The 16,253-nt window shown below is 38.1% G+C and overlaps 1 protein-coding gene across 1 annotated transcript in view; it reads right to left on the reverse strand.

Annotated features, from left to right (window-relative positions):
• The window catches only part of LOC121370197 (phosphatidylinositol phosphatase PTPRQ-like), a 135,695-nt gene extending 125,924 nt beyond the window's left edge, over window positions 1-9,771 (reverse strand). Inside the window, exon 1 of the mRNA XM_041495312.1 lies at window positions 9,411-9,771. Coding sequence (XP_041351246.1) covers window positions 9,411-9,476 — 66 coding nt within the window. The 5' untranslated portion in view covers window positions 9,477-9,771. The remainder of the gene's footprint in view (window positions 1-9,410) is intronic.
• Between the last annotated feature and the right edge of the window lie 6,482 nt (window positions 9,772-16,253).

A 16,253-nucleotide genomic window follows, 5' to 3' on the forward strand; every position in this document is an offset into this window, starting at 1 on the left:
GATCACCAGACGGTTTATTACAAAAACAGTAAAACATTTTTATAAAACGTCTGTGATCAATTAAAGCATATATGGTTTAATAATTTGCTATATCTGTTGGTTTCTTCTTCTTTTTTAAGATATATATATAGACAGACAGACAGACAGACAGACAGAGAGAGAGAGAGAGAGAGAGAGAGGGGGGGGGGGGAGACAGAGATGGACAGAGATGGACAGAGACGGAGAGAGCCAGAGGGGAGGGAGAGATGCGTGCCAGGATGTATGCTGTTATATACATGTTGTATTAGTATATTAGGTCACAATATTAGTATCAGACAAACGTCCTTCTAACTTGATTGGAACTCGTTACTAAGAACTGCTAATTAATCACTGACAATATTATGGTTCAGTGACCCCTGCTATACAACACCTACTCGGTTGTAACACATGCAAGAACCTATTAGATAGGGAGTCGTATTTCGAAGCTTCGCTTATGTTAAATTGATTGTTGTGCAATACGGTAGTTTTATGGATAACGAATGTATTTATTTGCAGGAGTTTTTAAAACCAGGGACCATTGTATTAAGTGTTTTAATTTATGAGTTCAATTCACTTGATAGATGTTCTAAAACAGTTACGTTTTGCCATGCAGTTTGTGCATTCTATGCATGAAGCTCTCTGTTCACAGCATTGGACAGATAGTGACGTAGATGATTTCAATAGACCATACAAACTATGCATATTAAATATATGATGCAGCTGCAACAACAGGTTGCAATAGTTCGTGAGGAATTTGTCCATGGACCAAGTAAGTGAACGGACACAGCCAAGGGTTTGAGATGATTGGAATTACAGACAACCCTTCCACTTACAGCTGGTGTAAACATCGCTCAGATCAATAACTAGTCTGAAACCACACTGAATCCCCTACACCCACAACACCCATCACCCCGCCCTCCCAAGAACATCTACATAACACCATGACCACGTAAGCTTGGTATAACTCGGCTATACAAACGAGTCCAGTATGAGATTTCATGTAAAAGAACAACATGACACTCATTCATAAGACATCAAATTCAAAGCAAAGTTTTCAAATCAATTTAAAACCATGAAACCAAATTATTTGGCAGAATGTACATTTTCTGTCAATACAGAAATAATGATATGAAACACATTTTCGGAAATAAAAACCAGGGATCACTGATTACTCTTTTAGACATGGGAGAACTAAGGCAATGCAAAATGTCGGATCTCTTTGGCAACAACGTCTGATTATGACATACCTATGACATATAGGATTGTTCCGTCATAGTCAATATAGCAATAACCTAAAGAGTTCAGTGAGGCAGAAAAGAAATCAGGGAACTTCATGACAATTTCAGTTATAAAAACTGGTAGATTCCTTCAAGTGGATGGATATACGATTGAGCTGTATTATTACTAGTCGCAATACATTTCAGTGCTTTCCACCGAAGTACACCACACAAGATTCCAGTGCTGTATTCATATGAGTGTACCATGTGACCTGACCTGGCACTATGTGATCACGAACATGCTGACAAGACTACTATTACATGCTCTCCATTGTGCACATAATAGTACTGATTATATAGATCTCTTGTGAGGTCAAAACTTGATTATGGATGCATTGTGTATGGGTCGGCACGTAAGTCTTACTTACAGATGCTAATCCTATACACAACCAGGCTTTGTTTTCGTGCATTTAGAACATCTCCTGTAGAGAGCTTGTACGTTGATGCACACGAACCTTGTCTGGGTGCTAGACGTGCAAAGCTATCTCTGCAGTATGCCACTAAGATTAAATCACTACCAAAAAATCTTACACATCAAACAGTGTTTGACAACAAATATATGAAGTTGTTTGATGCAAGGCCGAATGCTAATCGTACATTTGGTCTTCGTATTCACGAAAGTGTGACTTTTTATTCATTGCCAATAAAGACATTGTATTTTGTTGGGTGCCCAGCCATTTTGGCATCAGGGGCAATGAGATGGCTGTTTCAGAAAGAAAGAAAGAAAGAAAGAAAAATGTTTTATTTAACGACGCACTCAACACATTTTATTTAGGGTTATATGGCGTCAGACATATGGTTAAGGACCACACAGATTTTGAGAGAGGACACCCGCTGTCGCCACTACATGGGCTACTCTTTCCGATTATCAGCAAGGGATCTTTTATTTGCGCTTCCCACAGGCAGGATAGCACAAACCATTGCCTTTGTTGAACCAGTTATGGATCACTGGTCGGTGCAAGTGGTTTACACCTACCCATTGAGCCTTGCGGAGCACTCACTCAGGGTTTGGAGGCAGTTTCAGCTGCCAAGTCTGCTTTGGATTTGCCTCATGTCAGAGTTGGTGTACCTTATACTGATTTTAAACATAATATCAACCAATTTATCTTTTCGACTTGGCCATCAAGCCAATCTTGGGAGTGGCAGTCCTCCTATAGGCAGTGCAGGAAGGATGAAATAGTCTTGTGTCGTGTTCACATCGGTCATACTCCTTTGACCCATTCATTTATTTTGAAGAAAGATCCTCCACCTCAGTGTGTTTGCATCCTCTGACGGTATGCCACATTTTGGTGGAGTGTAAGTATTTGCAAGAAACTCGAACATATATATTTGGTCAGAGAGTCATTTCGATTCCATCCAGAACTTATATTACAGTTTCTACGTGATACTGACTTTTATTGTAAATTTTAATTTCTCTGTGATATTTGTATTTTTTAACACTGTGTTTTTATTTGACTCTTGAATTTTTATATCGATGTGGTTCAACATTTTATGTATTTTTCGAAAAAAAAGTAATCTAGAAAAATCACAAGTGTTAGACTATATTGGTTATACTATTAAGACAAATCGACCAAAAAAAAACCCCGAGTCGTTATTTGTGCGCAAAAGAAGCCCGTTCAGCAGATAAAATGAAACATTCGTCCTATAATATTTCGAGAAACAGCGTCTGCTAGATGTTTAACTAGAATATGTGCTAAGTGTGTTTCTGTGGCCTGGGCAGTTAGCCCTGGTAAACTTTTCTTACGCTCAGCATATAGACTATTAGCATCAAGGAGCTCATGGGACTCCACAGTAACTTTGACGGACGCAAAGGAAGAGCTTGAGTGGTGGTTGAAATCGGTTGATATATTTAATTATAAAGAAATATAGCCACAAGTTTTCGATGCACAAATAGTGACAGATGCCTCCAGTATAGGATGGGGCGGAGTACTGGGCAGCCAACAGGCTTCTGGCAATTGGAATTACAGAATTCCCAAGCATTCGTCAAACTTCAGAGCGTTACTCGCGATACTAATGTCTCTTACAGCTTTCGCACATCACATAGCAAGTCATCAATACAGGTCGCTAAAAATACTGACAGGCAACTCATCCGCCCTTGCTTATATCAACAATTAGGTTAGGCCTTCACACCGACTATCGAAACTGGCCAAAGCAGTGTGGGCTGTAGCTATAGAAATGGGGATCTCCATATGCTTCGGACATATATTGGGCGTCAACAATATACACGCGGATTACCTGTCGAGAAATGAAGATCATTACAGTTGGATGCTACACCCAGCACTGTTTGCTTACATAGACAAACTTTGGGGTCCACATATGATAGACTTATTTGCAAGTGTCACAAATGCCCAACTCCCACAGTTCAATTCACGTTTCAGGGAACCAGACAGCAAAGGAATAGATGCTCTATCACATACAGACTGGTCTCGGGATGTTAATAGCATTTCCACTTCGCATTCCAGCAAACCAGTCATTTTTTCAGTCTATGGGACATCTTTCAGAGCCTCGCAAAAATCCCTTATGGAAGATATTTGCCTGGAGAGTGTGTGGAAACATAGACTAATAAATCTCCAGTGGCCTCACAGAGCCATCAGTCAGCTACCATTGTGTCTGGCTCCTAGTACTTTATATAGTTACAATAGAGCTCTTAACAGGAAGTGTCAATTTTGTTTGGAAGGGGATTATGACTATCCCCCAAGCTCTGTGCTTGGCAAAGTATTTATGTTATATTGCTGATTCATCGGATAGGCCCCAATCTGTTTTTGCAGCACTAGGACATCTGTATTCGGTACAGAACAAAAAAGACCTCACCAGAGACACATATTTATTGTGCTAATGAAATCTGCCTCAATTAAATCTGGAACATATAATAGTATGAAATATTCTAAGGTCATGCCAGTAAAAAGCTTTATGGATTTGTTTAGCAAGTGCTAAGCGTGAAACAATTACGACAAAAAGCCATATGCCTTTTATCTTTTAGTTTAATATTGCGACTATCTGACATCGCCCCAAACGGGGTTTCTCCCAAGGTGTGTGTTCTCTATAGACCAAATAACTTTCCAGTCGGATGGAAGTGCCAGTTTTGTGTTCTTTGGCATAAAAAATGATGCCCAGAGAACTGGTGTGGACGTGTTATTACCAAAATATGCTGTTCCTGTACTGGATCCAGTAGAAACATTAAAGACATATATCAGTAGAAAAGAATGTTTACGCCCAGCAAATGGAGCAGTATTTCTGTCTCTAAGAAAACCATACAATGGTGTAGATGCGTCTACAGTGGCACATATACTCGAAGAGTGCATAGAACTTGCTGGCCTGTCTGGATTGGGATATTCCGCAAAATCTGTCAGGCCCACAGGGCGCCACTACTGCTATTGCTAGCGGTGTAGATCCCAACAGAAACTTGGCAGCCTGCAGATGGAAATGTTCAGATATATTCTACAAGCATTATGTTCATTCCAGACGGATCTGTTTCAGATGGATGCAGCTTAGACTAGTTCGTCACTTTTGTGAATGTATTTGTTCCATACTTGAGTATTACAGGAGTTTGTAGTTTCATGTTTAAATGTTCCAAAGGCATTGATCTAGGTTACTATTTTCAACCAATGTAATTTCATTAGAGTCAGAATTGTATCAGGGTTGTTTTTGTTTTGGGTTTTTTGTTTGTTTTTTTGGAGGGGGGGGGTCCAAGTATTGGAATTTTGAACAATTAACTCTTTATTTAGGCAATGTGAAACATATATTGTTCCATATTATTTCAGTTATTAAAGTTTATTTAACTTCATTGCTTGGTCACTATGATGTAATTTTACATAAAGTGCAGTCATGTGACCAAGCAATAACGTCAGATTGTGGAAGCGACGTCATAGTCACTTCCCAGCAATCTTAGCTATGTGCAATAGAGGTTTGGTAGCCACTCTCGTAGTACTGTAGGGTGGTGTATTCGTGGGTGTGCATTATGGGTAGGACTAAAGGCAATGTGAAATATATATTGTTCCATATTATTTCATTTATTAAAGTTTATTCAACTTTTTGGGTTGTGTCATTGCTTGGTCACTATGATGTAATTTTACATCAAACAAATTTTGTTTTCTGTTTGTTCCCCTATAATTGTCCGGGGGAACGTGTCACCCCCTGTAAACGTTGCTCACGTCAGTGTAGACACCCCCTCCCCCCCCCCCCCCCTTGGTCCTGTGTTCGATAGCTCCGTTAAAAAACAAGAACACAATAATAATACAAATTGTTTTTAAATAAACCAAACAAAATAAATAAATAAAACAAATAATAATAATAAACAAAATCATCAGTTTATGTTCCAACTATTTATTATTTTATTTCAGCGTATTCGCCGGTTTTTTGTATGTTTTTTGTTTTTTGTTTTTTTATGGGGGGGGGGGGGGGGGAGAGTTGTCAAGAAATAATATATTATAAATTATTTTAAAGTCTCTATAAAGCCCCTTGCGCGTCCTGTAACCTCACCGTGGTGCAGGGGTGTAACATTCTTTATGAGAATGGCCAATTGTCACGGGGATCCTATAATACCCGTAACTGAATGAAACACGATTGTCCAAATATCTCTCCTAACTGTATATCTATTAGATCTCTCTGTAACAGGCAGTTATACCCGCTGTGGCTCGTCTCTAGGTATGATCAGAAATACGATCTTATATACGTATATATTATTATAGCACGTTTAGTTCACTAAAAAACACAACAAAAACACAATACACTTTGGAATCTGTATTAACCTACGCTGACTAATGTACTGCCGCAGTAGTTAATTAACAACAACAAATAATAACAACCCAGAACTGATCGCTTAATTAGTTAATCTCTAGGTGTCTAGTTTACACACTATGCTAATCACTTCACCGTAACACAACACCCACACGTGTGATAATTGAGAAACGCTTCCAGAACATAATTAATAAAGGAATTACAACTCTATTCCTAACTGGTTAATTTTTAATTAACCCTTAACTACTCATTCAGTAACGTGTGATAATTGAGAAACGCTTCCAGGAGAACTTAATTAATAAAGGAATTACAACTCTATTCCTAACTGGTTAATTTTTAATTAACCCTTACTACTCGTTCAGTAACGTGTAATAATTGAGAAACGCTTCCAGGAGAACTTAATTAATAAAGGAATTACAACTCTATTCCTAACTGGTTAATTTTTAATTAACCCTAACTACTCATTCAATAACCTTGTAATACAGACTTAATACTGGTACCTATCACAATAAAGACAATAACCTACAGTTTACCTAGGTCCTCTAGGATTAATGGATAAGCTTTATATATATATATATATATATATATATATATATATATATATATATATATATATATATATATATATATATCAGAACGGTGAGCCTACAGTATTACTGCGTCAGATGACCGGCAGCACCGTCTAAATAATATTGGTATAATACAGTATTAAAATATTTAAAGTCACATCAATCACATCAAGGTTATACACAGAGCAGAAAATATATAATTACTAGTCCGGACGGACAGCGATCCCCTGGAGCCTTCCTTTTGTTTCACCTCGATATATCTAAAACCCTAGCTATTTATTCAAAACTCTCAGAGACAGCGAATATCGCCTGGGGGCACAACGCGGTACCTCACCTATCATCTGATATTTCCACCTCTCCCAGAGTCGGTATATTTTCTTAGATGACCAGACATTCTGTCGCCAGTCGCCAAAATCACGGTTGTAAAAACCGCACTCGCGGAGGTATTACGTAACAAGTTGCCCACCTAGGCTAAGTGCATATTGGAACTGCACACGGCCCTCTAAAACAATTAATATCGCCACAGGCGAAAAGAAATTAAGAGCATGTACCGTCACACCAATACAGCATATCTCCACTTTCGGGGCACCTTGTTGGCCGTGAGGTGCGACCCGTGAAGATGGATAGTGGGATCCTGGTGTTTGAGTTGGGGCATATCTGCGGGTATGACATCTGACAATGCATCACTTTGGTTCGGAGTTCATATAGACGGGTGGTCAGGAAGGCCCGGCCTGATCAATCGGTTGGTCATGTTAAGCTCGAGGGCATACAACCCTTTGTTTTGTTGCATTAGCCATGAACAAACATTGTTTGAATGACCATTTGTATTTGTTGCTCTTGGGGTGGTGGCTAGGGTCAATCAGGTGATTTATTGTTTCTTATTGCCTGAGTATATCAACCATGTATCCCTGGCATGATTGTCTGGTGGTTATCCGCAGACTTCAATGTCATGACACACAATAGCCGATGTATTTTTCGTGCTGGGGTGTCGTTAAACATTCATTCATTCATTCATTTATTCATTCATTGTATATAAAATCCAAAGGCACTTTACACGGCTGTCGTATATATAGCCTGATCAATACTCGATTTTGTCGTATGTTTTAGACTCCTCATAAAACAGTTCCAATTTTTAAAAATGAAGTTGCTCACTAGCTGTCACGGGATTCTCTCAATCGTGGTTCAATTAAAATGTTTGGGTTATATAATAGCGAGGTTTGGTATTCCAAATTAACGTAATTGTCATTTATAATCAATATTTAGAGAAATAAGGCCCACTAAATCTGTGACCGAGTGCCTTTAAGTCTTTATCAGTTTCCAACATTAATTTAACCACATTTTGGAAACGCCATAATATTGTGTTTTGCCACCTTGGTGTATCAAAACACAGGAAATTGTATTCGATCGTGTGCATCTGACGAAAGATTGAACAGATGCAAAAAAAGTAAAGTTTGTTTTATTTAACGACACCACTAGAGCACATTGGATTTTTAACTTATCATCGGCTATTGTACGTCAAACATATGGTCATTCTGACATTTTTTTTTTTTAGAGGAAACCCGCTGTCGCCACATAGCCAACTCTTTTACGACAGGCAACAAGGCATCTTTTATTTGCGCTTCTCACAGGCAGGATAGCACAAACCATGGCCTTTGTTGAACCAGTTATGGATCACTGGTCGGTGCAAGTGGTTTTATACCTACCCACTGAGCCTTGCGAAGCACTCACTCGACTGGGAACCCAATACCTACTAGCTTGTACACCGATGGCCTAACCACGACGCCACCGAGGCCGGTTTGAACAGATGCAGTTATTTATAAACAATATTTCATTAATATCAAATAGAGATACCGTGATTACATTCCAGTTTATAGTACATGACATTGGAGCATCCCTTTGTTAGGATGGCGATACGAAAGTGGTTTTTTATCCATTGCCAATAAATATATTTTATTTTGTAGGGTACCCAGCTATGTCGGCATTAAGGGCAATCAAAAGGCAGATGCTGCTGCTAAGTGTGCTTGGAATTTGCCACGTCAAAGTGTCGCTACCCCTACAGTGATTTTAAATATCCTATTAACCAATATATCTTTTCGACTTGGCAAGATAACTGGGACGTTGCGGTCGCGTACAAGCCAATCCTAGGAGAGTGAAGGTCCTCCTACAGGCGATGCAGCAAAAATGAATTAGTGTTGAGCCCGCATCGGCCGTACATATTTGACGCATTCATTTATTTTAAAGAAGGACCCTCCTCCTCGGTGTGAACATTGTCAGTATATACTGACTGTGCGCCCCATTTTGGTGGAGTGTGATCATGTCAAGCCGACGAGAAATATATTTACTAACAGAAATGTTTTGGAATATTTTAAATTACAGCCAGAATTAATCTTAAAGTTTTTAAAACACTTTGATTTCTATACACAGTTTTAAAATATACTTCCTTTGATATTTTTTATTGTATTGCACTTTTCTTCAAGGGACATTCCTGAGTTTGCTACACGTTTTAAGATGCTATCGACTACCATAAACGTTTTAACGATTGTAATTACATATCAAATATATTTTTCTGTATAAAATATTAGTGGCTGTATATTACAGGGACATTCCTGACTTTGTTGCATTGTAAGATGTTTCCGACTAAGAAAATATATTTATTATGTAAGTTTAATCGTAGAAATATTTTATTAGTCGAAAACATCTTACAATGCAGCAAACTCAGGAATGTCCCTTTCACAGCTCTTTTACATTTTACAAAGCAATGCATAACCAGTTGTAATTAGGTCAGGCAGATAGGAAGAAAACGTTTTACCTGAATACAGCAAGTGAAGATGACTGCGACCACAAAGAGTAATCCTGGAAACAGTAAACGAGACATGACAGCCAAAGCACATATGTTTAAACGTTTACGTATATAGATATATATATCTTCGTTTAGTCGATCTATTCCGCCATCGTGAATTGTAGTAGCACAGGTGTTTCGGTATCCGTTTAGAAATAGTATTTTATGATATTATTAACAAATCAAGGTTATGTCCATTTGAAATTTATATTTTAGTGAAATAGTTTTAAACTAGTAATATATCTTCCACTACTTTTTCGAGCTCTGTAACCAGGGTAACACCACAAAACTTGCCAAACTCGCTCTTTTACTTCCTCATTCCGAAAGTTGGGTGTACTCCACTCGTCCCACGTGACCAAGATAACAAAAGCACCCAACCGATCGACGGCGCAGCTTTTGTGTAGGTCATTGCATTGTAAGCTGATCTGTCGTGTCGGAGTGGTGCGACCAGTTGTGTAAAACACTGTCTCACTCAACTAAAAATAACTTCAGCTATTTTACATCCGCAATTCACTGTATAGAAAATACACGGTTAACTGTCGATTAAAAAAAAAAAAGCGCCCCCACCACCACCATCAAACCTTTTTTCTTAGTTTTTACTGTATTAAATTTATAAATCATACATACATAGATACATACATACATACATAGTGCACGCCCCTCCCACCAATATAAAATTATGGCCACGCCAATGCTCGGTAGCGACAGTGCACGATGACTGGTATATCCAAGGCCGTGGTATGTTCTACCTACTCTTGTGCGCAAATACATGTTTCCAATGAATGTTTATGTAAACTAAATGTTATTTGTGGAAACTTTTCACACTATGGTTGTTGATATTTGTCAACAAACAACATGATTGTTCATGGGTCAGCTATAAGCGTGTATGCGTCTGGATGCTAGTACATCTCGCGGGTTAGCCCGAGTACTCTGACGGTAAGAGACATGCGCGTCCCCCTCACTTTTCAACGCCGGGGGACAATCTATATAAATGCCACCCCCACACTTTTTCGTTTAACACACACACGTCCCCCCCCCCCCCCCCCACACACACACACACTTTTAAAGCCGGATTGACGCCCATGGTAAGAGAACTCGACGGATATTTGGACGGTTAACAACGCTCTCTTACCATCGAAGTTTTTGCGACTAGGTTGTATGTGGATACGTTTTGGTTTATTATCAATATCAGATATCTGTTATGCTTACACTGTTGTGAGCGAGTACGCATATGTACAATTACATATGCTATCATTTGTTACAGACATTGGTAAGATTCATACTTCTTTTTTATGCATGCATCTGTAGGTTACAACTAAACGATGCAAACCTAACCTCACTATGATTGTAGTTATCAGCAATTCGCACAAAAACCAGTTCACTTGCGTAGCCAGGATTTTATATTGGGTGGGGGAGGGGTGGAGGGGGGGGGGTTGAGGCAACCCACACTTTGTATATATGTATGTTAAACGCGTTCTCTCACAGATGGTTGACCTAATTATTGACCCAACAAGGTATTATATGACAATATATACATTTGATTTGTACCTAAAAGTACTTTATTAAACCATCTACGTAACCACCATATCACACTTATTATTGATATTTTATAAAAATAATTGAATTATGGGTACGGTCCATAATTCTGAGAAAAATAACGGCTATTTGGAGAGCATTCCCCGAATAACCGCAGTGTCAAACCATTTACCAAGCTTGTGTAACGAGAACGCTTGACCGTCCTCTGCGACGTAGGGTGAATAGAAAAAACACACAATGAAAATAAGTTATTAAAAATAATAAAAACATGTACTGAATGATAATAAGCTTATACATTAATTTGTTTTAGTAACAGAAGCATGTTAAACGTCGACAATCCCGACTAGTTAGGCCTTTGTATCTATTGGTAAATTTATCGTTAGTCGTACGCGAAAAACTCTAAACATCTGGATCACAAACACTTTCATTTTCCACCTTGTCAAATTCATTTTATGCAAAATATGCCATAACAGCTGACTTGGGATAGGAATTGTTACATTTTTAAAGAATAGTCTTAACTAGACGGTGTTTATATACGATGTGACTATATATACGAAGGCCGTGTATATAGCCTCCACTAAGGAGGGCTGGCTATATTCACAGCAATTTTTGTATATAGGCGGTAAATAAGTACATGTATTTGATTGATCCATATTACCGAACCATCTGGAACAGTAGGAATACATACTAAGTACTGTACGAACAGTGCATTTTCTGAACAGGCGAGGGGGTGAGGATTTATATGAATTTAGCGGACCCTTTTGTGTACGTTTTCCATAGATATATGAATAGCGTCATATTGTTCCTACAGTACTAACAAAAAATTAATAATAATAAATAAATAAATAATTAATAATGATGAATAAATAAATAAATAAATAAATAAATAAAATAACGATTACAAATTATCAGCTGCTGAGGTAGATTAACTGAAAGAGAAATTAACTACGGACAGTACACAAACTAACAACAGGGATTGAACTTAATAATTTTTCACTAATTGCAATTTTGAGGCCGCTTACGTAAATTTTGTAAAAAAGGTAATTTTACCGCAAATAAACATGACTAAAACGTTATTTTGCTGTATTTAGTCACATTTCAAATTCTCAAAATTCTAAGGGGTAATAAAACTCAAAATATATATATATATATATATTTTATTATAGGCTACTAGTAAAGCTGAGACCACTCCCGGGTCCTCCTCTAAATTTATGTAACGTTTCTGTAACAACCGACCCCACCTACCCCACCCCACCGCGACGTGATTTTACCATTATAATACATGTAATAATAATAATAATACACAATTATTATTCCTATTATTACTACTAGCCTACTACTACCTTTTTGGGGTGGAGGGGCGGTGTTTTATCTGGTGGAGTTTTGGCTATAAAAATGCAAGATTAACATGCGTGCAAACGGCAGGCTGAACGTGTACCTGCACGTAGAACGGGATTCAACTGGGTTAAGTAATAATTAGCCAACCTTTGGACGACAAAACATGCAACAGTACAGTGTTTTTTTTACGCTATACATTAAAACCGAAACACCACTTTGCGGAGCAGTCAAAATAATTTGCACACGCGCCTAACAATAATAATAATAATAATAATAATAATAATAAATGGTGAGTTCATGTTTATTATTTTATTTCAGCGTATTCGCGGTTATTTTCGTCATGAAATAATATATTTTTTATTATTTGCCATGTATATAGCCGGCCCTCATTTGCCAAGTCTCTATACACGGCGATGGTTTATATAAAATCCAAAAATACATTATACGGTTGTCGTATATATAGCCTCATCACTACGAGTCTGTTTTTCCGTATTTAAAAAAAAAAATTGGTCTCATCACAAGCAAAGTTCCAACTTTTAAAACTGAAGCGTTTCATGGAATTCCCTCGATCGTAGTTCAATTAAAATGTTTTGGATCATACAATAACTAGGTTTGGTATTCCAAAGGAATGTAAGTTTCGTTTATAATGCATATTTAGAGAAACAAGGCCCACTAAATCCGTGATAGAGCTCCTTTAATACAGGTTTTTTGTGGGGGGGTTTTAAAGGTTTCGTGGCCCCATTAGCTACCCACCCCACCCACCACAAGCCACTGTACTAGTTGAGACTCAAATGTGGAAGAAAATAAAGTTTAAAATTTATTGTTCAAATTATGTTTTTCGTCAAGAATAATATTAGTAGAATACTGTCCCAGAAAAGTGGGACTCGGGTTCTTGAAATACAGTTAGCACCGCATGAGAATGGTTATAATTATACATACTGTAATATCTGAACTCGTATATTAGGACAAACATCGTCCGCGTTTTAGCATTGATCTTTTCTTAATGTACACACTTACGTGGGAGTTGTTTCCCTTGGTCGGGAATAATAAAGTATCAAAATTTATCTTGGAAGATACTACACTGGCGACGAAGATGGGATCAAATTATTGTACAGTACAGTACAGTAGTTATACGAACAGTCCCAGTTTTCAATGCGGAATTAATTCTGGACAGTAGGTCAAGAATTATAATTCAATATTGAATTATTAGCATTGAGGGTGAAAAGTTCCCCCAAGCCAGGTCACGTGATGGCGACTTTTGGGCGCATCGGAGAATATGACGGAAACGTAGAGAAATGGTCCCATTATGTGGAACGCCTAGGATTTTTCTTTGAAGCAAACGGAATAACCGATGATTCGAAAAAACGAGCAATATTATTAACCGAGTCCGGTGCTAAAACGTACGGACTTATTCGTAGCCTGATCAGCCCAGAGCTTCCAGCAGAGAAATCGTTGGAGGAACTGTGTGTCATAGTAAAAATGCATTCGTGTCCGACACCGTCAGTAATAGTTGAAAGGTACAAATTTAATACAAGAGACAGAAACAATGGTGCATCTGTTTCAGTATGTGGCAGAGCTCAGAACATTAACAGAAAATTGCAATTATGGCGACCATTTAAATGAAATGTTGAGGGATAGGTTAGTGTGTGGTGTACGTCAAGATGCCATACACAAGAGATTGTTGGCAGATGCAGAACTCACACTGGAAACTGCACTTAAAACAGCATTGGCAATGAAAGCAGCAAATAAGTACGTACTCGATTTGCAAACACCTGACAGTAGCAGTAAGAACAGTGTCAATAAACTTTCAAAAACACGACCTTGGTATAAAAAGAAAGAAGAAAACGTTCGAAAAAGTGAGTATCATTCAAACAAGCCTACAAAACAAACACAGTTTTCAACAGAAACTTAAAAATGTTTCAGATGTGGAGGAAACCATTCACCACATACTTGCAAGTTTAAGAATGCAACATATCACAAATGTGGTCTTAGAGGACATATTAAACCACACTGTAAAGCAAGGGACAAATCACATTATGTTGATGATTATGTTGCGGATGACTGCGATGTTGTTAAGTGTCAGTGATGATGATAGTTGTGAAGAACTGCATACTATTAATATAATGAAACTGCCAAAAGTGAAACCCATTAATATACAAGTACAGATAGATGGAAAAGATACAGTGTTTGAACTGGACACTGGTAGCTCCGTTGCATTGGTGAATATGGATACATACAAACAATTGTATGCAAACAAGTCAGCTGTTCCAAAACTTCAGCAGTGTTTGTTAAAATTAGAAACATATATTGGAGAATAAGTACAAGTTCAAGGTGCAAATAAGGTTACAATTCAGCATAATGGTCAGACAAACGTTTTACCTTTGCTTGTGGTTGGTGAAAAAGGGCCAAATCTTCTTGCAAGAGACTGGTTAAATCAGCTGAAATTGGATTGGGGAACAGTTAACATGATGAATCGTGCAGAAACTGTAGATGTACTTCCAAAGTACAAAGATGTGTTCAATGATGAATTAGGTGAATTAAAAGGCACATCAGCAAAGATCCACATTGATTTAAATGCTAGTCCTCGCTATTTCAAGCCACGATCAATTCTTTTTGCCATGCGAAAGAAAGTTGAGGCTGAATTGGATAGATTGGAATCACTTGGTGTCATTGAGCCGGTAGAGTTCTCAGAGTGGGCTACTCCAATAGTGCCTGTGTTGAAGCCAGACGGCTATGTGAGAATTTGTGGCGATTTTAAAGTTACCACTAACAGAGTAACCAATGCACAGCAATATCCAATTCCGACAATTGATCAGTTGTTCGCAGAAATGTCGGGAGTACAAACATTTTCAAAACTAGATATGAGTCATGCATACTTGCAGATCAAGCTGGATGAAAAAGCAAAAGAATACGTCACGATAAATACACGTAAAAGGCTGTACAGATATACTCGTTTACCTTTTGGAATTTCGTCCGCACCTGCAATATTTTAGAAAACAATGGAGGGAATACTTCGAGGAATTCCACATGTTGTTGTCTACATTGATGACATTCTGGTTACACGTGAGACAGATGAAGAACATAATAAAAATCTGGAAGAGGTGTTGAAACGTTTGGAAAAATCAGGTTTGAGACTCAAACGTGATAAGTGTACTTTCAAAAACATGGGTTGCTTCCAGTGGATAAGAAGCTTACCGCTATGAAAAAAGCTCCAGCACCAAAGAATGTCACAGAATTGAAAGCTTATCTTGGCTTATTAAATTATTACAATAAGTTCATACCGAACACTGTAACTGTCAAGGTTATGCTCCGTCTGTATCGATCTCGTGAGGTCAAAACTTGATTATGGATGCATTGTGTATGGGTCGGCACGCAAGTCTTACTTGCAGATGCTAGATCCTATACACAACCAGGGACTTAGGCTTTGTCTTGGTACATTTAGAACATCTCCTGTAGAGAGCTTGTACGTTGATGCACACGAACCTTGTTTGGGTGCTAGACGTGCAAAGCTTTCTCTGCAGTATGGTACCAAGATTAAATCTTTACCAAAACACCCTACACATGATGCGGTGTTTGACAACAAATATATGAAGTTGGTTGATGCAAGGCCAAATGATATTCGCATTAAGCGTTTTTTTGTCGCTTTCCAACATTGATTTAACAGACACTTTGGAAACTTCATATTTTGTTTTACCACCTTGGTGTCTTACATCACCTAAAATTGTGTTTGGTCTGGCGCATCTGAAGAAAGATCGTATACATGCTGTTGTATATAAACAGTTTTTCATGGAAATTCAAGACAAGTACCGTGATTACATTCCTGTGTATACAGACGGATCACGGGATGGAAATTCGGTGGCTTGTGCTACAGTCTTTCCAACAGACAGTATCATTTCCATGAGACTGCCTGACTCAGCATCGATCTTTAGTGCTGAAGTT

This window comes from Gigantopelta aegis, chromosome 4 (assembly GCF_016097555.1).
Source record: "Gigantopelta aegis isolate Gae_Host chromosome 4, Gae_host_genome, whole genome shotgun sequence".
NCBI lineage: Eukaryota > Metazoa > Mollusca > Gastropoda > Neomphalida > Peltospiridae > Gigantopelta > Gigantopelta aegis.